Here is a 24629-nt window from a genome sequence, read left to right on the forward strand (position 1 = left end):
CACCAAAACAAAAGCAGATGTATTTACACAAGTGCTTCCTGCGTTTGACTAACGGAAATTACAAGACACATATTATGTTATTACACTGTATGGGAGACACTCCACATAAACAGTTGTTGATATGATATAGTAAATGTAACTATATACAGATATCTTGACAAATTGCTGTGGTAAAAGACGGATAAAGCACTTTCAAGATGTGTTGTTATAATCATCTTTGGGGCAGTTTATTACATGAGCCCATATTTTCCTATAACAGCACACCCTGTCATGTTTTAATGTTTATATATAAGGGATGGAGGCTCTGCTATCGTGAGATCTCATCCATAGCCAACAGGATGAGGTAAAGCTTTAAATCAGGTGCCTTCTTCATCAGCATCTTCTGTCTGGGGAATTATGCTGTCGCACCTCTCCATCTCATTCTCCCTCTTTTACTCTGTCTTGCACACGCCATACACACACATACACATATACACACACGTTCCCGTACACCAGCGTCCTTAAGAGAACTGCGTTCACTCATGCAGACATTATGAATGTAGCTGCAGACAAGCTAAGTCCCTCAATCACACTCGCTGTGCTGCCTCTCTGCGTTCTTTATTAGTTTGTCATGTGCTGATTTGTCACAAAAAAAAATAAAAAACCCCGAAGAGGTCTGTATTAAAAAGCCAGAGCCAATTGCCCGCTCAGCACTAATCCTGCTCTGCCCTAATTGTGACCGCACTTGCCCTGCTTTCTGTTAGGGAGCGCGGCAGGAACATGGCACCTGAAATGCCTTCTGTGGTTTTTCACTCTTCAACTGACTTGTACTCTATCAGTCTGTCTCTCTCTCTCTCTCTCCTTCTCTCTCTCTTTCTCCATCTGTCTCCCTTTCTGTCTATCTGTCTCAGATAATCACACAGTGGAGGAAGGAGGAGGTCTTTTCTCTTTGTTTCCTTAAATAAGATCAGAGTGCGTGCAGTATTTCTGGCAGCTGAGTGAGGCGCTTTTATTGTGTGTGTATGAATCCGGGTAAACATGAGGTCAGCTCTAAAGAGTGTTCGGGCCAAATTTTCTTTCAATGGCGACTTCCTTTCGAGGCAATTTCCTTTCAATGATGCTGCAAATGGAACATACCCACGTGGGCATGAGAATGGCTTGCATTGTAAAAAATGCAGTAAAGGCATGCTGAACAAACTCTCTCTCTCTCTTACACACACACACACAAACCTATACACACACATGCACACACAGTGTGTTTCTTTGTCAAACTTAACTCAAAAGCTTAAAGGATAGTCAAATCAGATAGAACTAAATGATAACATAACAAAATGTGTGCACGTGCTTCTATAATTCTTCCTTTGCCTCTAAATATTGTCACATTTTTCTTGACGTGCACCCTACAGTATAATTGTGTCCAATAGAATTTGTAGAGAAAAATCTGAGACATGCTCTGAAAATCATGGCACATCACAGATAGTTACACACACATCACACAATGTTTGTGGATGTAAACAGTCATTTTGATCCATCACATCAAACCAGGTGTTATGCTTTAGGGTGATCTGAGTTTTGTATATGTTGCTCCAATAATATTCACTTGATACCAAGTTCATTACTGTGTAATGTCCGGTTTCTGAACGATATCCAGAGCGATTTTGGTTACGAGAAGGGTCTCGGATTCCATGACGTAGTAAGAAAGAGGAAACCCCCAGGCTCATTTACCTGCTACCGACTATAAATAACTTTGGAAGCAGCATGGTTTTATAGCAAAAAAAAAGAAAATGCATGTCAACTGGAGTAACCAGATTAGATATTGTTCATTAAAATTATTTAAAACAACACTTACGACATTAAAACTCACTTCTGTTGAAGAATCTGGAAGATAAAGTATTTATCAACCTTTCTATTCTTTTAAAATTTAAAATTTGATACATTTTACTTACTGCACACTATTGACCCAATTTCAAAACAAACCTGTGCGACTTAATGTACTTAAATAAAACTTGATATGACAGGTTATCATTTAATAATACAGCAATATGCCATGATTAGTAGCGATGCCCCTATTATTAGTGTCATTCTTTATTGCAAAAAAACTTTAATGTGGGTCTTATCAACGACTCTGCAGCCCAGTACATCTTCACCACCAGGAATGACTCCCTGTTACATTTCTATGTAATCATACTGAGGGTTTCCCCAAATTCCTGTTCCGATTCTAGACTAGCTAGCCGTATCGCCCTCAATTTGGGAAGCTTCTCTACGAAACATACAGTACTGTATATCAAAATGTTTAGTCTGGTCTCCAGAGTGCTATGAAATATTTCTGAGATGTGATGATCCGTTCGGTACCCTGCTGAACCACTTTGCTCCCATGACTCATAGCTCAATTGTTTTTGGTCTGAGGCATCACACAGAGGGACCTTAAAAAACCTTAACTACTTTTGGTAAATTTCAATAAATAATCCCTTAGAAAATGGGTTGGAATCACTGCAAATATCGCTCCATTCACTATAATGAGGTTTCTATAGTGGACTCTAATACTTCTATAGTGGACACTAATTCAGGAAAAAATATCTCTATTCCTTTCTCTCTCTCTCTCTCTCTCTCTCTGTGATACACTCACAATTTTGCATACACACACACACACACACACACAACATTCAGGTCTCCTGCCTTGTTTAAACTTTATATGGAGAGGATTGGTCAAACCGTTTGGAAGATATCCAGGTTAGTTTTAGAAGTGACAAAAAAATGATTTTTACATTCAGTCTGCATCCCAGTGTCAGGTTACATTCTCAGCATGTGAGACAGACATGCATCCACAGTCCCCCTCCCTTCACACACACGCACATACACACACACACAGGTAAAGTGAATGGCCCTATCTCAGGCATGGTCTGGCCTGCAAGTAAAGCGTTTCAGCATTAAGTGATATATCAGCATGGCCCTGCTTCACCATTTCCTCAGGAACTGTACCTAGTTCTATTATGTCATGGTTCCCTCAAGTGTTCTTGCATTAGTGTTCAGTAGCACTCTTCACTTCTATGTCGACATTTGTTCCAGATTGCAGTTGCTAGTATTTACTGTGCCTCACTTGTCACACGCAGGATATTAACTGTATACACCTGCACCTTGTTTAGTCTGATTAGTAGGTCTATTTATAGCCTGTGTTTTAGTTTAGTCTGTGCTGTGCATCTGGTGTTATACTGTTCTCTTCTCCCTGTTAAAGCTGTTGTGCCTTTGTGTGTTTCCTGAGATGTTGCACTTCTTGTTTAAGTTACCCTGTGTTAGCTTTGGCATTAGCCTTTAGCCTGTAGCCTAGCCATCACCAAAGATGTTTGCTCGTTTTTATTTGGAATTCATGTTGGGTTTTTATAAAGTGTACAGTTTCATGATATTAAAGGTCCCATATTTTACTATTCCTTTAACAAGTTACCACAGGTCTACAGTAATAGCTCCTGCTATGAGGTCACATTAGGGGAAAAATCAAATTGATTTATTTAAACCCTGACCAATAGACAAATGGAAAAAGCACAAAAGCAAGAAATGTTTTTTTTTTTTTATAATTATGTATCTTTTTTGTACACACACTGGAAAGCCATCTAAATATGTGAAAATTACTAAAAATGCATTTTGCATAATTAAAGAAAGGTTTACAAAGCCCTTAATGAATATGACTGTCATCATAATCAAATGTCATCATAAAGTCGTTTCCAAAGTATTAATTTTAAGAAAGAGGAAAAGAGCTATTGCTCTTTGGGCATACAATAAAATAACAGCCTGTACTGCATGTCTTTGGATTGTGGGAGGAAACCAGATTACCTGGAGTAAACCCACCAAGCACAGGCCACCCATGGAAGGTCTGCGGTCTATACCAGGGGACTAAGAGCACGAAATGGGGTACACCATAGACGATTGGCATAGACGTGGCATAGATGTGCCAGTCGATTATAGGGCAAATCAGGAAACCTTATTTTTTATTTTTTTTTCTTGGTATTTTTAGAATTTGACATTTCAGACTGTGATCCTATCTCTTCATTCGACACCCAGGTGTCACCTACAGATTTTATAATACACAGCTGCTCAGGAGACATGGTGGTTACTTTTAACAAGACAATTTCGTAGCTATGACTTCATCTATTAAGGCCATGAGTTACTTGAGATCTGACAGCAACTCTATTTTAAATTGAGTGAGACACAAAGGGAGTGAGAAATCAATTGAATTAGAGCATCGTGGCCTCAATGGAGCATAAAGATAAGTGATAATATTTTATTTCTTAAAATGAAGCATAAAGACCAGACGTAGTCACTGATGTAGATATACCATTAAACCATCTGAAGTGTTTAGAATTCTCGAAACGAAAAGATTGTTACCACCTATTCCAGAAAGTAATGAACTTTAGGCTATGGATTAAGTGTGACATTTAAACTTGGTATTAAGTTGTGGACACAAGTTACATAATTCATAGGTAAGAATTAGTATCTTGTGCTCATGAGAAAATAGACTAAAAGCATGGCAACAAACAGTTACAAGTTAACATAATGTCAGAACATTATGCTTAATACACGGCCATGGGTTCAAAACATAAACTTCTGAAATCGGTATTTAAATTCGTTGCTTGAACATATTAATTTCATTAGAAAAAAAGAGCTGCCATGTTAGTTCTCCATATAGATCAAAGTGACTGAGATATCATTTAACACAAAGAAGGCCTGAAGAGAATCCATACGAGCTCTAAGCTCACAGCGTGAACACCAGGACACTCGGTGTTAGAGCCCTGATCTCAATCACACACTTTTCAGAGAGGCTCCATGTCTGAAAAAGCACAATACAGACACGAAAACGATCAAACATTACATATGGACATTGTGCAGGCTGGATATCTTGTACTTTTATAACGGTCTGGGAGCACAGCGTGGGTCTCACAGTCGGAAGCTTCAAGTAACTTCCATTACACTGGAGTAATTTCAACCCTTTTCCCCACCCCAATGTCATTTTAAGTGTGTCCCGCGCTCTAAAATCGCCCAGTCAAACGATCACTGCTGAACAGCAGTTCCCGCTGCTCGGGCCACCGTTATTTCATTATTTCCTCCAAACGGCTGATTACAGGGGGAAGGTAATTTATGAGGCGCTTCATTGCCAATTCAACTGGCACATCACCTGTAAATAATTGAAATTCTTTATGTCCATTTCAACCTCATCATCTCTCTATCACATTAATACATCTCCCGGTGTCATGAGATGACACACGAGGCTGCTCTAAACCTCCACATCACATCTCTCTCTCTCTCTCTCTCTGTACAGACCTATACAATTCTATTCACACTGTATACTGAGTACGGAGTCCATGAACAGTTTAATGACTGAATTTTCTTTCACTCCAAGTGAAACATATTACATACGTCATTCGATCAATCAAACGGTCCGAGGTCCATGTACATGTTTTATATATACTTGCACGGATGGATAAATTGGAAATTAATTTTCTATAATTAAACTCGAATTGAGACGACACATTTATTTTCAGTAATTTAAAATTTGATCATGATGGAATATTTAAGCTTATATATACTGACATATATATATATATATATATATATACCAACATTATTATGTGGTAGAAATTCAGTATGGCCGATTTTCTTCCAGTCTCCCCAGAGAGAGCCGTCTGTTTCCAGCGTTCCTTAATTAAACCTTAATTTGTCAGTTAAACCTTGAATTTTGCACTTCATAACGTATAAAATAGGGTATGAATATTAATTTTCCAATCTGGAATGGTGCTCACTTCACGTCCCCCATCTTCCCTTCAAACATACGCATACCACAAATGGATTAATTATTTATCAAATTGCTTCTTATACTTGAAATAATTAATTCAGTAATGCAAAATTAATAATGGACTGCCCCGTCCTACCTAATCCTGTGACACAATGTATATTAAAGCTTTACAGCTTGCAATTTAAATAGTGACGATATTAAAGGTATGGATTAAGGAAACTTTATCAAAAGTCTCCATTGGTTGTTGGTACAAATATTGCAAATGTGCTGTGGGGAAATTGGTATAGAAACAGTGGGCTAGCATGTATCTTAGGACCTCCTATGTAGTCTTTTAGTATTTTGGCGCTCTAAGGTTCTCGACAGTGTCCTGAATTGGGATTGGAGATCGGGAATGATCTGAGTGTTGTCCTCTGACGCTACGTTCACATTACTAGCCACATTGTTCAATTTTAATCAGATTAGATTTGCATGTCATAACGATTCACATTTATAATTACAAGTGAGTTTTATGACTCTAATGTGGATGCATTTGTTCTCTAAATAATGTTGTCCTCTAAATAGGCATGCACATCGAAACATCTGGGGTAAAACATGTCATATTTGTACAGTACGACCTCTCATTCATTTCAAACAATGGATGCTATTTAAGCAACAATAGGCTCGGATGATGGCAAGCAGTTAGTCGGCTGTGTTTACAGTATGGTTATCCAGGCGCCTCACTTTAGCTGTTTTAGCAGATATTGCTAGCACTGCTATGAAATCTCTGCGTGGCCGACTGATAACTTCAGGGTTTTATGCACAGAGGCAGTAAGTTGCATGAATTCCAATCTGACTGTTTTCATTCAAGTCACATGACCATGTATCACATATGTATCTGATCGAGGAACACATCTGAAAGTGACTTCCATCCAATCTGAAAATGATCAGACTTGGTTTTTCAGACAGCCCTTAAAATCCGACCTGTGCTCTTCTAGATCCCAGATATAAGGATTATAGATAATTTGATATATGGCTGTAAAGGCAAACAACACTGGAAAAGTCTTTGGATAGGAACATAAAGTTTTTATGATTACAAAAGCAGTTTTTCAGGTATACGCCTATAGTAACCAGGTTAATTTGTACGGTACATATTAATCTAATCTCTCTGGCCACTTTACTTGTGTATTCGTGCAAGTATCCAATCAGGTGGCAGCATCGCAGTGCATAAAGTCATTCAGATATCGGGAAAGATGTTTCATTAATCAGTTTCCATAAATCATCATAATTTATATTATATATTTATATGATCTCTGTGACTTTGACCGTTGCATTGCTGTCCTGAAATGTTTATGTACAGCTGACACATAATGGTATAAAAAACAAAAAAAATCCAGGGAGCAGCAGTCAATAATACCTTAGAGGGCAGAGAGGCCAAAGAAGAAAAGCCAGATTTAGGCTGCAGGATTTGCTTAAAAAACTTAAAAAAAAACAAAAACAAAACAAACAAAAAAACAGTGTGATTATGTTAAAATTTTGCAATTGTGATATAAAGTGCTATATTGACTGTAACTATTGAACGTAGAATTTTGTATTTAAACATATTTTTCCAGTTTTAACAGCAAATAATGGCACAAATACGAATTTTACCTGTAATAAACTTTAGTCTTTTGCTCTTCAGTAATCGCACACAGGTTCATATTATGTTTTTGATTTTTATCCCGGACTTGCCAGAATTTTTTTTCTGGCAACCGTAAAAAATAAATCACTGTAATTTGCTTCATCATTTTTGATTATATATATAAGTGTAGTACATCATTTGAATCTGTTAAAGGGCTACTTTTATTGTATATATCACAATATCAACAGCCACACTGGTTCAACCTGACGAAAAGACTACTATACTAAAATCTAAACAACGACTCTTTAAAACTGAAAAGCATCTCAAAGTGCAAAAACCCATCAAACATTCGAACTGATGGAATTGAGCACAGAAACCACTGTGAGAGTCAGAAGCAGGAATCTGAAGCTACAGCGAGCACGGGTTAATAAAAATAATAAAACTTTTCCTTTTCGAAAGTTTCTTTGTTCATCACATTTGACGGCTGCAGTAATCAAGCTGGGTTGAGACCATGAGTGATGGTGCTTCAATATTTTTTTATTGTTTATCAATAGAGAAAAAGCAGCCAGATTTGCAACTGTCATGATTAATCCTGAAATGTAGCAATGAAGTCCAGCTAAAAAGTAATTTACTTGAATTTACTGGTTTTGCTCTTCCCAGCCAGAAGATAATCATCATCCCTTTCTTCAAAATAATTGCAGAGAATGTACAAAGTGCACAAGAAGGCATCGTTACTGTATAATTTGATCAGAAACAATAAAGTTTCATGTTTACATTTTCTTGTCAATTATTCCTTCTACACTTAATAGCAATTATTTTTTAAACATAAATATATAATACCTTATGTATATAACTTTCCACTTTTTTGCCTAACGCTATAACTGAAGAGGGTTTTTTTTAAAAAAGATGCTTTAAGGGACATAAGAGGTATGAGACAGCTTTTAACACTCACACACACACACCTTTGCCCAGACTGTTATCAGAAGAGTACCCAAAGATTTGAAAAGAAAGGAGTACATTTGATCTCTCCAGCTTAAAACTCACTAATACTAAATAGTATTTTTACCTTGACTGGTTTTTTTTGGAGAGTACAGAACGCCATAAAATCCCAAACTTGATAAAGGATATTCTGTTAATATGTTAATGTAAAAACGATTATTTATTAATTCAGTGCTAGTGCCGAGAAGGAGTTCATACGTACGCAACTTCATACGTATATGAATAAGGAATGAATTTAGCCTGGATGTTAACTTCACATTTAGAGGAACCCGTTGCAGTGCTTGTGTGTTTGTTAGATCCATTTGGTAATAGTTTATGTGAGTACATTTTTTAAAATCCCTTTAGGATTTTCAAATATTGCAATATTTACTAACACTTTATGTGAAGGTTGTCTTCAATGGGTCTTTATAAATAACACCTTCATAAACAATGCATGAATCTTTTATAAAGCAATGCTGGAGAATTTATATATAACTGTTTGAGAGTGCAATAACAATAATACAGTAGAGGAAATCTCCACCTGACATCTTTTCTTTAATGTAATGCCTTTTTTTTAATACTTTATCCACTGTATATACAGTAGAAGAATAAAACGTTCTTTTTCTTTGCTGGGAATGAGTTTAATTAATAATAAAAAAATTAAACACTATGAAGTGCATGTTTAAAAATATTTCACATATATCACATTTTCAGTTTTCCTCCAACAATAGATAGATACCTTTTTGATACCGAAGGATCAGGTAATTAACTTGCTGTTTAAAAATTCGAGTTTAAAATATATAAATATATATAAAAAGTAATTGGTGGTGCGGCGGCTACTGTAGCACTGTGGCCTCGCACCTCAACTGTTGAAGATTTGAATCCAAGCCTCGGGTCTGTGTGCATGGAGATTGCATGTTCTCTCCGTGCTTGGCTGGTTTCCTCCAGTACTCTGGTTTCCCCTCACAGTAAAAACACATGCAGATAAGGTTAACTAGTGTTCCCAAATTGCCGTAGTGTGTGTTTTTGTGTACCCTAAGATAGATGGACCCCGCCTTGTGCCCTAAGTCTCCTAGGATAGGCTCCAGGCCCCCATAGCAACCCAACCCAATAAGAAACTGCCAATAACACTGCTAATTCTTTAGGGGTGGGGAGTACAGTATGCTCGATGGCATGGGGATGGACCCTTACCAATGGCCAATTTATACGGTAGTATAACATTAATAAATCATCCAGCATCAATTTAGAAATGCTTATGAACAAATCATCAAATAAAGTGTCAAACTGCAGTAAAATGATCGCAAATTCGTATAATACGATTACAGAACTTTTGGTCTTTCAGCCCTTTAGCACAGCGTGTAAGATTTTTCCCTGGCGATGCTACGTTTTCTGTTTTTCCTTTTTCCAATTATAAATGCAGATTGCTGTGGAGGTACAGAATAAATTACAGAAACATAAGTCAGCCATAGTAATTTCTGTTCTTAAACGGAAGATATGAGGCAATCATGGTTGGCACTAGTTCTCTGACATGGGTGTGTGATGTGTCCCAGCTGTCTTCATCCACTTTCCTTTGAAAATCAGCACCTCTTTCACTCACAATTACAATCCAGACGTTAAACGATGCAGGTTCACTTCGCAGAATGCAAACAAATCTGCCAGTAACCTAAGAAAGAAAAAAAAACGGTTCATGCAAGAGTTTTTCCTGTGTGTGTGTGTGTGTGTGTGTGTGTGTGTGTGTGTGTGTGTGCGTTTACAGTATGGGTCCACCACATCTCTCGCTTCCTCTCCACATGCTCACGCAGGCACGCCGTGTTCTTCCTGTGTCTCTCCCCTCAGCTGGAGGTCCACACACAGACGGCACACAGGAACAGGGAGCGCACGACCGTGTGAGAGAGAGAATATGTGTGTGTGTGTGTATATATGTGTGTGTGCGTGCGTGTGCATATCTGCTGGTGACTCACGAAGCACTCTGGAAAGGATCCAGACCCTATTTTCCTCTCCTCTTTACATAACGCGCACCATGTGCCCCACAGCCTGGCTATATGTCCTCTCCGCTTCGGGGCAGAGTGTGCGACCGTGCCAAGAATCTCAGCGCCAGGAGAGAGTGGGCACGCTGGGCGCTGTGTCCTCGCCAAACACAAGGCCTCTTCCAGCTAAACAGAGTCTTTCTGTATCTTTCAGGAACTTTCCAGTATGCAACATGAGCGTCTCAGCATATGCTAAGAGGACAGCATCCTGCAGCCGTGTGCATCACACTGTGCTGAAAATAGGGATATCTGCATAAACGCTGCTCTTTTAAAGACAAGGTTTAGTACTGTAAGTACGAAAACAAAAGGGGTGAAGGTGAATGTGAGAAAGGCCTAAAGTAAGTTCACACTTTATACCTGGCTCTTTCTTTTGCGTCTGGGCCGAGCTGAAAGGCAGCCAGTGCCGTGTGCACCGGTGCAGAAGGCCTAATTAAATTAAGTCTTTATTATCACACTGCAGTGGCAGCACTTCTCCCCGTTTCAGTCCGCTTGGCTAACACTTTCTCCTTGAACACCTGCTTGACATCAGCTTCCCTTCCCCACCTATTTATTCAGCCGTCCCCTCAGGCAGGAAGCCCCGGCCGGCTCTAACCTCCACCCCACCTCTCTGCTTTAGTACCTTGTAGCGCTTTGTGCTCTTTTAATTGTGCCTCAAACTCTTTATATTAACCTCAGTGGTCGAGGCCCAGCGGTAAACAAAGCAGCGGCGTGCCAAGCCCTTCCCCAACCGCCGCAGCGGTTTTAGGTATTGAAAGGCCGCGGACGAGTTACAAACTGTTAATGGCAGTTTAAATGTTCGTCTCCCTACTGTGTTTGCCTGGCAAAAAAACGAACCTCACAAAGTGGAGCACTACGTTATTAACTGATGACCTGGCTGAGAACGAATCCTGAAGTGAAGCTGATGTTCCTGAGCCAAGCATTTTAGCTAATCTATAGACTGGATGTGTTCTTCCATCCAGCTTTAAAAGCACCACACTTTTTTTTTTTATTCTGTCAAACGTCTTCATCATTCCATGAGCTTTGTCTTTATTCACTATACCATTTTCCCCCCATTTTTCCTCATGTCACTCCACCTCGATTTCTCTCCTCCACTTCCTCCAGCATCAAAAGCCCCCCCCCCCCTCCTCTTCTCTTAACCACATCTATCATAACTCGCCGCATCTCCATTTCATTCACTCTGCGTTTTTTTTTCTTATCGGCATGTTTCCATTTTCCAGCTCACTTTCACTCCATCACCTTCACTCTCCCCCTGGAGCCATTTTTCATCTGCTCACTTTCTCTTCCACTGTCTTTTCTCCAGTATCCACGGTGCTCCTTGCCAGCAGGTAACACACTTGCCCTTGGTCAGGCCCTGGGCTTGGCAGCTCCTGTTTTAGGTTGATGTGTTTTTTAGCCCAAGTGGATTAATGGGTGGAGGTGGGGAGATGATGTCAGCCGGGCGAGGGCTCTCTGGGCATACTGATGTAACCAAAATACTTAATGCTGCCAAAAGTTGACAAAGCCTCCAAAATCTCAGTCGTTCTTATATGTGCCTATGTGTTCAAAGTTAAGGAACACATAATTGTAATAGATAGCTACAGTAGATAGCTGTAATTAAGGTACAGCTATCTAGCTTAACCAACCACGTTTCTAGTAGCAGTGGGGTGGCAATGCTTCTTTGTAAACTAAATATTGTATCACATCTCGTATCTTATGCAGAAATGTTAAAATGCATAATTTGTGTTGGAAACCTTTTTGTTTTTTTGCATTTGGTGGATGATTTAATCTAAAGTGAATTACAACTGATTGAGAATACATCTGAGCAGTTGAGGTTTAAGTGTCTGGCTAAAAGAGCTAACAGGGCTGGGATTTGAACCATCCCACAGCCTTCCCACTGAGCCCGCAATGCCTGATCAGGTTATGCAGCTGCCTGTTTTGTCTGAATTCATAATTTGCCCAGCACTGCTTATGAAAATGATACAAGCATGCAACACAAACTCTAAAGTTAAGTTCAATACTCGAAAAAAGCAAAGAAATTAATTAATTTCCGATATAGAATAGCCCTTAAAAAAAAAAAAAAAACTAAAATGTACAACATCAGCAATTGAAATAAAAGGAAAAAGCATTAATTTTATTAAAATCATCATATTTTTGTCCACTTTTTATTTAATACTGGCTATGTTTACTTAAGGCCCTTTTCCTCCATGCTCCACTTTGATGTGTTTTAAGTATTTAGACATTTTGTTCTTTCTTTTTGTATAATGAAATAAGTGTTTCCTAAAGTAATTACTCTAATACTACTGAGTGCTGAATCACCATTTAGAGGTATTCCATCATAATTACATATCAAGTTATGAAACATTTTATCTAGTATTTATACTAGGCACAGGAATCACCGATAGGATATTATTAAGATCCCTGGATTTCTCTATGGATCGTAATTTTGGACTAATTCTGATGCTATAGTATATTCATTTTCTAAACACATAATAATTCTAAACACATAATTTGCTGCTACCACACAGGATGCTGCACTGTGTGCTCATGTGTGGATAGTTTATAGAGCGCCACCTGTAGGATTATAGGGGGATGGTGACATTTTATCACCTCAAATGCAAAATATATAAATTTTATTTTCAAAAAGCAATATTTACAAAAATACGATATGTAACTGAATCGATTTGTTCTCATCTCTAATTAAAACCCTTACATACTTTAAATACATATTTTACTACAGTATGTTCACAATGTACAGTATATAGTTCAAAGAGTCTGGAGACTCTGAGTTAAAATTAAAACATTTATTTACATGTTCATGCCACCTGATACTTTATCTGGTTTATAAAACCCAATAAACCTGTCTCTCCAAGCCTACTCTCTGTGCTCACCTTCACCTCAGTAGTAATCTCCGTGGAGCACCTCCTCCTCCTCGTCCTCCTCCTAGTTTTGTCTCCCCTCTCCTTGTGGCACTCAATGAATGCCACAACCCATCAGCCACCAGCATGTGACAGCACTTACTCCCTCACTGCCAGTCGCAGTACACACACACATACTCCCCATCCAGACACCCATACAAACCTACAGTATGACCAGAGAGCATGCTTCCACTTAAATAGAGACGTAATCAAGCAATTGCCCAGGCTGCACTTCTCACACTCACGTACAACTGTACACATTATTCATTTAGTAGCCTTATGGCTTTGTGTGTGTGGATGTGTGTGTGTGTTGTCATTGCTTTGGCACTGCCTATGGGACAACACTGCTGCAGCAGGTTTTAATAAAAGCTGTGTCTTTGGGAATGCTCTGCTGGGAGCTGTGCTGTGTGAGAAGGCTGTGAAGATGGTGGGAAAGCAAACAGAGAGAGAGAGAGAGAGAGAGAGAATTGCACTGGGACAAGGGGGTTGCTGACTCCAGTGTCATTGCAGGTCCTCAGAGGAGAGGCACTTATTGTTTGATAGTTTCAATATACGCTAGCAGCAGCAGGCTCGACAGTGAGCAGAGTGCTCCACCTTCTCCCCTCTTCCCTCCCATCCCTCTCGCTCCCTCTCCCTCATTCAGCATACATTACCAATCCAATACTTTCCTACACATCACATACCACATGACATATAAACACCAAGACGTAAAGAGGCTATCCAGTTGATACATCTCCTCCATAACCCACTAGGCTGTCATTCTTCACTTAACTGATATATCAGATTGCCCAAAAAAATGTACTAAATGTATCCACAATACTCGGCTATGAGACACTGACATTCTCAGTAATACAATTTACTGCCTTAGCAATGATCTAGTACTCCGTATCTCTCGGGTAACTCTCTCTACAGGCATCATTTGTACATCTATGTGTTTCTATGTATTTCACTTAATCAGATTTAAGCAAGATACAGTATGGTACAAAATGCTAAATTAAGAGTTAAAGGATTCTGAATATTTTCATACACTGCATGTTTTTGAACAGTCTGAATTAATATGTTTGATATACTCTGATGCTGGGGTAGGGGTTAGCACTGATGCCTCACACTCAGGTGTTTCCTCCACCTTTCTAAACACATGCATTGTAGGCTGATAATGATTCCAAGTTGCCCGTAGTGTGTGAGTGTGAGCTTGTTCTATGTGACGGGTTGGCGCCCCATTCAGACTCCCTATAACCCTATACAGGATAAGTGGTATAGATAACGGATGGGTGCACTAATGGATATTTTTTAAAAAGCATAATTTATAACAAACAGTCTTCACATTTAAATGATCCATTTTATTATATATAGATATATGTTGGGGGTGTAAGGGGTTAGCAGGTTAAGGCTTTGTGTTACTGAACAAAAGGTTCCAAGCAGCCACTGTTGGGCCCCTGAGCGAGGCCCTTAAGCCTGTCTGCTCCAGGAGCGCTTTACCATGGCCGACCCTGCGCTCTAACACAGCTTCCTAACATGCTCTGTAAAAAAAATGCAAAGAAAAAAAATCACTGCGCTGTAATGCATAAATAATAAAGGCTTTTTCTTCTTCTTTATTACATTTCTTGCATTTTAATACAGTATTTTGTTAACACAAAAGTGAAAAAGGAGAAAATTGCATTTTAACGCTGAATTCTGACTCTAATGCCGGATCACTGGGGACATTTTGACATCTGGTATCTGATTACAAACTACTGCACGTAGCCATCTGACAACTTGATCAAAGCATGACATTCACCGTGTAAGCAACTCACGCTTAGCAGGATTATAGATGACTTTTGGAAGACTGGCCGTTTTTAATAAAACCATTGTTTAACTGGCTTCCCACACAACATCTTTGCAGAGAGATAGCCAGGCAAGGAAAAAAAGAGAAAGAAATTAAAATATGTCAAGTTAAAAAACTTTTAGTTTGTTTAAGTTTCAAAAATATATGTTATACACATTGCCAAAAAATCAGCCAGAATATTCAAATCAAAATTTTGATTACAATAATTAACATCATTGTAACAAATTTCCCTCTCTAGCATCTGCCGCCTGTTTTGTTTATTATGGCCATGTGCATTTGTTTTGGTTTTTGTCCTGTCTCTACCCCGTCGTTTTCCTGATGTGTGCACCTGTCCCCTCGCTTCCCTTAATTAGTTTAGTTATTTATACACTCCTGTTCCTTTATCTCTTGCAAAAGCCTTGCTTTGGGCTTATGTGCATTACTAAGGTTTGTTTTGCTGTTTCAATACTCCGAGTTTTTTTTTTTTTTTCATTATTATTTATCATTATTATTTATTACTTCTTTTTAGTATTTCAGAAGAAGAAAAAAAAGTTTTGGACTGCCAAAAATAAAAACCCTTGCTGAGTTTCGTCACCTTCATCTATTTAAAACTGATTCGGTTGAGTAGGTACAGTAAACTGTATAAAGGGAATAACCTTGATATCTATCACATTTAATATACAGGTTATAAAATTATAGCAGAGTATTAGCTGCAATATTATTCACAGTACAAAGCTACGTAGTTCGATTATAGCTAGTTGTTTAAACTAATTTTTGTGAAAAGCCAATGTTTATTTTGATACATTACTATAAGTTTGGCTAAAAATGTTCACTGAGACCCAGGCGCAAACAAGAAACAACAACAAAGTAAAAAAAAAAAAGAATTATTCTACACCAGGAGGTAGCGAACTAGCTGTTAAGCTAGTTGAGATAGCAGGAGGTTGTGAGGACCTTCATAAATGTTCGTAATTTTGTATATTCATAGGTCATGAATGAAGCTGAAGGTGTAGAAATGTTCCTGGGCTGTTTGGGTATTTCCTTGCTCATTAAACAAACATATTAAGCAATTACAGATCATTTGTAATGGCTTTAAATTGTATAATCAGAGAGACATTAACAAAGGTAATGAACAAATGAATCAACCATGAAAGGCCACTAGCATACCTAATTATTTGTTGATGGAAAAAATCTGCCAATGGCTCTATGAAAATTAACTGGATTTTATAAACGAATAAAAAGTATGAAGGAAAAGAGGGAAACGATTCATTTACCTTTGCCAGAATTTGAGTTGCTCAGAAAGTTCAGAAAGCTTTTTCATTGTTAATTTTTTACCATAAAGGGATAGTGTCTGTCTCAGACTGAAGAAGCTACTTAGATAAGTAGCGAAACGTTTCTACTGTACTAAGAAGAAGTCCATGACATGACAGAAGACATGACTCAATTCCTAGATAAAGGGATAGTATTTTTTTTTTTTCAAGTCGGTCCAAAATCAAAATTGAGGTGCATAGAAGTACTTTACAATTGCTCTTGGGTGTTATAAATTTTCCTGCTCTGAAGATCGACAGTGAAGTTTGTCAGTGGGAACGCGAGTACAATGTGAGTAATTGGGTCCAAATTCCACAACCCTCGTTCCATGAATAAATGCATTCCAGTGAGAAAGAACTCTTTTCTCTCCTCGGATACAGCTGCTTCAGTAGCTTCATACAGTACGTGTCTTTGCTAAACTTTAAAATGTATTTTTGTATGAAACAAGTGTGGAATTTGCCACTGATTACTTTTCTCGTACTCGTGCTTCAGGTGACAAACTTCCCTGTTGGTGTGCAGAGCAGGAGAATTTATAACGACCATAACCCACAGTAATGTACTTAGACTTACTTGATTTAAAACAGACTTGAAAAAAACAAACTATCCCTTTAATATTTAAGCAGGATGCTAGAACTTTATGCTCATCCTAGCTATTGAAGTCTCTGTTTCTAATCATCATAATGTTTCGGTTGGTGCTAAATAAATAAATACACTGCAGGATTTGGCCAGTGCTGATGTGGATGATGGCCTTGGTCACTGAGTCTCAGCTCTTTTCACACAGTTGACTTCATACTGGCCGCTTTAGCCATGCTGCTAAATCAGGCAGCGGCCTTGGCTTTCATTAAACACCTAATGCAGAGCTCTCCTTCTAATGGTAATAGAACGGAGGAGGCTGCCAGCGTAAATTAGAGTGTGCAGCCCGAGTTGGGAGAGATTTTTCTGGCCGTTGGCAGGTACGGCCTGAATTAGCTGTAGCATGCTGTTCCAGCAGTCAGCATGAGAGCGCTTGTATTGATTTTAAACACTGTTGCACTTCCTATCTGAAAGGCAATGTGTATTACAAGAACTGAGCACATCATTCAGCGAGCGCTTAACTTTCGTCTCACAGCATGTTTCTGATTTATTTCTATTTGTTTATGATATAATGATCGTCTAATTAGTTAATAATATGCCTCCTGCAATACGCTAGTTCTGTCGTAAAGTTTGTGCATTTATATTTGTGTTTCCCTGCCATCTGAAATCTATCAACAGTTTTTTTTTTTTTAAAGTTGGAGAAGACCAAATTTATCTGTTGATCATTCGCATAAGCTTTTTTAGCAGAAAGGTGGAGCCACAAAAATCCGGTTATTTCAGGAAAAAAGAGAACATACTACTGTATATACATGATAATAAATATAATCAAATGATATACTGTATATGCAGACACACTAGTCCTTAATTTATAGACTCTAAACCATATAATTTATATAATTATCCATATCTATTCCATTCTCAAGGTTAGATGCTTTACTACTGTACATGTGAAATGAGGAGGACATCAGTGCCTCTTCCTCACCCCGAGACCCAGAGTTGTTCTCACTGAGGTTATAGATCGAGAATGGAATCAAAGTTATGACCATACCCCCAACCCCCCCCCCGCCCCCACTCCACATGGGGCAAACGTTCAGAAAGTATTTAGTAATTCTAACAAGAAAGAAAAGATCAAGTGGTTACATACTACAGTATAGCTAATGTTTACCTAATTATATTTCTGTGGTTTGTGGTTTATTGCCATTTATAAACATATTCCCGAAAAGAAAAAAAAAGTTTTTTTTTTTTTTTTGGTTTGTTTTTTCTATCAGGAATTTTGCTTGGTTTGCTTAATGAGAATATTTACACAAAGCTTTTAAAAATGATTTATAAATGAGGATCATTTTGTGTGTATGGTAAGTACTGGGTGATGAACTCTCATGAACAACACCAGTAAAAGCACTGATTTAATAAAAGCAGATGAAGACTCCAGGCTAAAATGTCTAACACAAGCAGCAATAATGTGCTGTTTGTATCAATATTTCCCCACGCTCACGTTCTAGCAGGACAATATATTATGGACGTTTTTCTATGGCTGAATGTCACAATGCCTCTACGTCTATTTTTTTTAATTCAATTTCTTTCTTTCTCTATTATACAGCACAAACTGTATATGGCCCTTTTCTCTGTAGGCCCAATCCTCTTGGTCATACAGAACAAATCTCATATTCTTTCTGTTCTTTCTTTGGCTTGGAGCTGTTACATGTTTCCCTCATGTTTAAATCTGTGTGTATGTATATACAGTATATGTGTGTGGGTGTCTGTGTGTCGGTGTATAAGCCCACAGGCAGCATTTTTATCCGTTACGTACTGTGTACCACCTTTAAAGCTTGCTGTGCGTTCTGTTCTCTGACTTCAGGTAGAGGGGGGAGGGCGCGGCTTCATGCCTGTGGAGCGCTGACACAAATGGCCTTTATGAAGACACATCTAGGACAAAAACGTGTCAAAGCATTTAACCGTGACTCTGTTGCTTATGACCTTTCGACCGTGACCTTGCACAAAGATTCACTGGCGAGAATGGTTTAGGGCCTGTCAATCAAAGTCAGAGAGATAGATGTTATTTAGTCTGAGCCACAATAGCTCCATCCATCCATCCATCCATCCATATACATCCATATACACTGCCACACTAACACTACCGACAGGTGAACTGAATAACTTGATAATCAATTATATATCAGTAAACTGGTGACAGGATCAAGGGCACTCAAGGCTCATCTACGCCTGTGGGGAGCAAAGGCTATACCGTCTGATCCAATCCCACGGAAAAAAACAATATAGCACCAAAAAAAAATCAATGCTGGCCACAATAGAAAGGTATCAGAACACTCAGTGCATCACAGCCTGCGACATATGGGGTTTAATAAGCATGAGGTTGTTCATCTGGCCCCCAGATCCTAATCTGATCAAATAAGACAAACAAGTCCGATCTATGGAGACACAGGACACCCCCAGAGATCTTACACAGTCCATGCACTAAGGGGGCAGAGCCCTCCACCGCCCCGGTGGCACAAGGGAAATCAACACAATATTAATTCTTTGGGTTTTATTATTATGGCTGATTGGTGTATCTACTGTACCTATAACCGACACTGACCTAAAAATCTAATTTAAAGTATAGTTGCTTAATAAAAAAAACTCCAGAAGGCAAACACTAAGTAATTTAAGTTACTTACACTTGTATGAGGGTTTTGTAGTATCAGTATGCCATGATCTTCGCTTTAAAAAAAAAAGAATCCTTTTACCGAATTCAACAACTAGACATCTTCGGTGGTAAACAGATTAGGCATAAAAAAAAAACGCTTAAGTAGATCGTTAATATTTAAGTAATGGTTAAGGTTAGAGGAATGAAAAAAAAAAAACCCAGCAACTTATTTTCTAGAACTGATCATCATCATCATCACGATAGTCATCATCATTTTTCAGCCATACCCCCAACCCCCCAGCACCCCCGCCCCCCCAACCCAAAGCTTACATCCTAAAAGTATAATGGTACCATCAGCAAAGAGGCACATAACAATTATAAAGTACATGTTCTATAAAGATTACTTATGCAGAGTGACCTTCAGCCCATATGCTTTGTGAATGGGTGTGCTCTGAACACCCCCTACGGCCAGGAATAAATGTACAACATCGAATCCCGTGTCAGTAATAAATGAATGAAGAGAAACAGACTTGATTTCACTTTTTTTTGTGTGTGTGGCTATGCTAAAAAGCCAAGAGGGTGCTCTCTACCTAATTTTCTGCAATTATACAAGGAAATGTCTTATAATTGGCACTTTCTTTATGCCTGCCCATTATCGATGTCCCTTACAGGCATGGAGGCATAGAGAAAATTGGCTGGATGTTGCAGGACCCACAGTCCATTTGCACATGAATGAGGTTTGTTAATAAGAGCAGACAGCAAGAGAGAGGGAGAGTAAGAGAGAGAGAGAGAAGGGAATGTGCGAAGAAGTGAAAGTGAGACAGCACTGAGACTCATGGTCAGTTTTTATTTTATCTGTGGCAGTTCTGTGCTCCCTGGATGAAACTGGAAAGGAAAGGATTCAAGCAAGTAAGCAAGTGGTGCTCTCCGTCTGGCACAGAGGCAGCGAGGCCCAGAGCTGTCTAATAGGCGAAAAGCGGCTGCTGCTAATTGGGAGCGAAGCGCGGATTCGTCACGGACGGAATTGAGGGAACGTGTGTTTGTGTCTGTTTCTGTTCTGCTATTCTACAATATAAACTTGCAGGACAGGAATCGGGAGGCTCATGCCTGAGGTAAAAACACACAGTACATGCTCAGCATTGCAAAATCCTACCCCATAGATACAACGCATACATGTAATATGGTAAAGGAGGGAAAAAGCAATAAAAATTTGTCATCATCTTTTCAACCTTTAATACCCTCCCCACCTCTTCCTCCATCTCTCTCTCTCTCTCTCTCTAATGAGGCTCTAATACATTTTCTAATACATTTTCCTCTTCCTGATGCTGTGTGTGCACGTTGACCCTGCTCTCTTTTCATCATGTTCTTGGAATTTAGCAAGTAAATAACATTAACTTTGCAGAATTTAAGAGTCAAAGAAATAAATGCATCACATGGGTCTGCATGCTGTTAAACTGGAGAAGTGTGGCCCGGGGTCATGGCTGAACTCTACCGTTAGCCATCATTATGCTCAGAATCTTGTATAATGCAATGATAAATTACACAAAATATGTCTATGTGAACAGCTGAAATTAAACTGGCAAAAAATTACAATAATAATCCATATAAAATACAACATTTGGTATTTTTAAAATGTGCTAATATGTTTTTGTGGGATGAGGAGGGCATGAGCTGAGTAGTGCTGCTTGGGTGAATAATGTACAGTATTTCTGAACCATGAATTTTCACCTGCTGTTAAGCTGCTCCACTTGTGAGTTAGTGAAATTTGACACAGCTACAGCACAAGATCTTTCCTCGCTAACTAGCATTCGCCTGGTTAGGTAGCAAAACATGAACAAATGTGAAATCGTATTAAACATAGTTATTAAAAAGCCAACATATACACCACTTAGACATAAATGTAGAGCTACTAAGTGGGGCAGTGCATAACATTGAATACAATAGCACTTACTGTAAAACAGCACTTGATAAGGGGTTGGGATATACTGTATTTAGCAGCAATTGATCAATCAGATCTTAATGTTGATGTGCTGGTAGCAGGATCAGGAAAGGACCGGAGTGTGACTGGTTTAGAGCATCCCTAAAACGACAGGACTTATAGAGTGTCCAGGGATTAGAGCAAACCAAAAGGAAGGACAACTGTTAAACTGGCGACGGGGTCATGGGCTCCCAAGGCTCATTAATGAATAAGGGGAGTAGGGATGGGAATCACCAGTGGGCACCGGATGTGATATCACGATACCTAGGTGGCGATTTACGGATCCGTATTGCGATTCTATAAGTATCACAATTTTATAAATATACCAATTTCATATAATTAATTTTTTTTAGAGATTGTTACAATTCTAAACAAAGTTTTTGTTGGTTTGCTGTGCTGCCTGTCAACATGTGAATACTTTAGAGAACACCACCTGTGGGATTATTGAGGATCGGAAACATTTTACTACCTCAAACAGAAACATATTTAAATAAACAAATAATAAAAATAATACATTTTTGAGCGACACATGATTTTCCACACAAGATTTGAGATACATCACTAAATCGAATTTCCCCCATCTCTACTGGAAGGTTAGCTCGTCTGGTCTGATGTCACCAAGAAAGGTATCAGAACCAGCAGTGCATCACAGTTTACTGTGTTTGGCCTAAAACCGGGCCGAATGCCCATGCTGATTTATGTCCACCACCAAAAGCACCTGGATGGGTGTATGAGCGCCAGAACTAGACCAGGAAGCAATGGCCTGGTCTGATGAATCACATTTTCTTTTCCATCGTGTGGATGGCTGGGTGTGAAGCCATCCACATGTTTGAAGCCATCCACATGTTTGGTATTCCCTAATGTCAACGGCCTCTCAGCAAGACAACATGTTTTGCCAGCCTGTAAAATTGTTTATGAATGGTCTAAGGAACATTACAAGTCATGGGTGTTGACTTAGCCTCTAAATTCTTCAAATCTCATCGTGTTCGTGGGATGTGCTGAAAAAAAAAAATCTGACCCATACTGAAGATGCCTCACTTCATCACTTACATAACTTAAACGATCTGCAACGATCATTAACTTCATTGTGCCAGATACCACAGCACACCTTCAGAGGTCCATGCCTTGACGCCACAAAGCTGTTTTGTCTGATCGATGTATCTGTTTATAGTTTATAAACAGAATGTGCTATTGATTCGCCCAGTGCTACATGGCGCTAGGCGATCATTTTAGCAGTGGAGCAGTTTTGATGCGAGTGCCTGCTCTAAAATCAGTTTATATGATGACACTAGGCCACAACACAGTCATTTCAATAAAATTACAATATATAAATCTACAACCACTAAAGGCAAATGTTTCCAAGTATGCGTTTTATTTAAATACACAAAAAAACATCCAGCGCTGTACCATGTTGCCGTGTTAGCGTCTAAGTCTGTCGCCTTAGCTGACATCATTCCCATAAAAAAGAAATTACACACCACGGCTATTTCTTTTTGAACTCGCACACCTCCACTGGGCCGTTTCATGATCATTTTCAGAAGAATTTTTTATCTGGAGATACTCTGACCGAGACTTAACAGATACCTCTGGCTCCACAGGACCTGAGCACAGCTACGACTTAAGAATGACTCAGACCTACACATTTCATCAGTAACTTTAGAGTGGGATCAGTTGAAAATGTTCCCCCTACACATACACACACAGACACGGACCTTTGTTTCCTCCTCTCTGCACACTGTGTCTCGCACTTTTATCTATTAACAAGCGGTTAATTTGCAGCTAGATACGAACACATTAGCATGGTGTTAACAGAGCAGATGAGAGCGAAGCTGCGTGCTAAGAGCTTCACTAATAGGCTATTTGGAGTTATTAGTCCACATTAATATTCCATTACCTGTCAGCACTCACTCAAAGGAAGGAGATAAGCTTTTGAAACCGCCATGAATGGCTACCAATATCAAACACCCAACTTTTAAGATGAGAGAAAATCTCATGTGGGTGATTACAAGAAACTCCAGTTAATTGCCTAATTTGGGCCATGAACCGCGATCAGGGAAATTCTCAAAGAAGTGCTCCCAACTTTAGAACGGAAAGCACGCCTTACCTTGTTTTAGGGGATGTTGTTAACCATTCATCATGCTTCTCGAAGGTTATCAAGTAAGCTGCGATTTCCTGCAAGAGAGGAAAGAGGAACAGAAAAATCAGACAGATGTTACAGTTACATGGTAACAATCACAGCTTTTTTAGTACTTGCATAAAACAATGTGGAACAGATGGATTTAAAGGGAAGTAAGAGCGCTTTATGGGATTTCCATTCAAAGGATCGGGTAAAACAGAATGAAATGGCATGATACGAAGATGTTCTGTCCACAACGTAACCACCACCGCGATGTGCTGTAGCGTCAGCGTATTTACAGATAGTCTTGCACAGCTGCAAGGAACACAGTTTGATAATATCAAAATATCAGTCTATAGTTAAGCGTAGTTGATCACGGTCAGGTGCAGCTGTCACAGCACGAAGAGGACAAACTGAAAAAAAAAACGATCTACGTGCTATTATTTTGTCCGCAAAGTTAATCGCTGCGAATAAAAGGCGGGCTAGGCCTGAAAGACAACCGCATGATTACTTGTGACAGGAAACCATTCACTTCTCACCCGGGGCATTTGTCATTTTGCTCAAACCAAGAGAGCAGAGAAAACAACAAGGGTGACTGATGCTATTAACACGAATCAGATTATTCACCACTCAACCTCATTATACTCTATTATAAGAAAAGGAAAGACAGAAAAGAGGGAGAAAAAAACAACGAGATTCTCATGATTTAAACAGCATCTCTTCAGATCAAAATATCTGACAGCAGTCACATTGTCTGTGACAAACTGAATGGGAGTGAAACCAAGCGCGTTTGTGTGGCGCTGACAGCTCACCACAGTAAGAAGACGGTGACAGTACGAGGGGAAAAGTTCATTCTGCTCTGATCTCTTTATGCGCAAGAGTTTCTGGAATTCTCAGTCGAATGTAAACCAGACATCAGACAGACATGGACTGTCAAACTGCAGTTGGCATAGTA

General features: G+C 39.0%; 1 protein-coding gene across 3 annotated transcripts in view; it reads right to left on the reverse strand.

Annotated features, from left to right (window-relative positions):
* The window catches only part of camta1a (calmodulin binding transcription activator 1a), a 436555-nt gene that overhangs the window by 221803 nt on the left and 190123 nt on the right, over positions 1-24629 (reverse strand). For all 3 annotated transcript variants that reach the window (XM_053482709.1, XM_053482710.1, XM_053482708.1), the window contains exon 4: positions 23663-23730. In XM_053482709.1, the coding sequence (XP_053338684.1) occupies positions 23663-23730 (68 nt within the window). The remainder of the gene's footprint in view (positions 1-23662; positions 23731-24629) is intronic.

Source organism: Clarias gariepinus, chromosome 22 (assembly GCF_024256425.1).
Source record: "Clarias gariepinus isolate MV-2021 ecotype Netherlands chromosome 22, CGAR_prim_01v2, whole genome shotgun sequence".
Classification (NCBI taxonomy): domain Eukaryota; kingdom Metazoa; phylum Chordata; class Actinopteri; order Siluriformes; family Clariidae; genus Clarias; species Clarias gariepinus.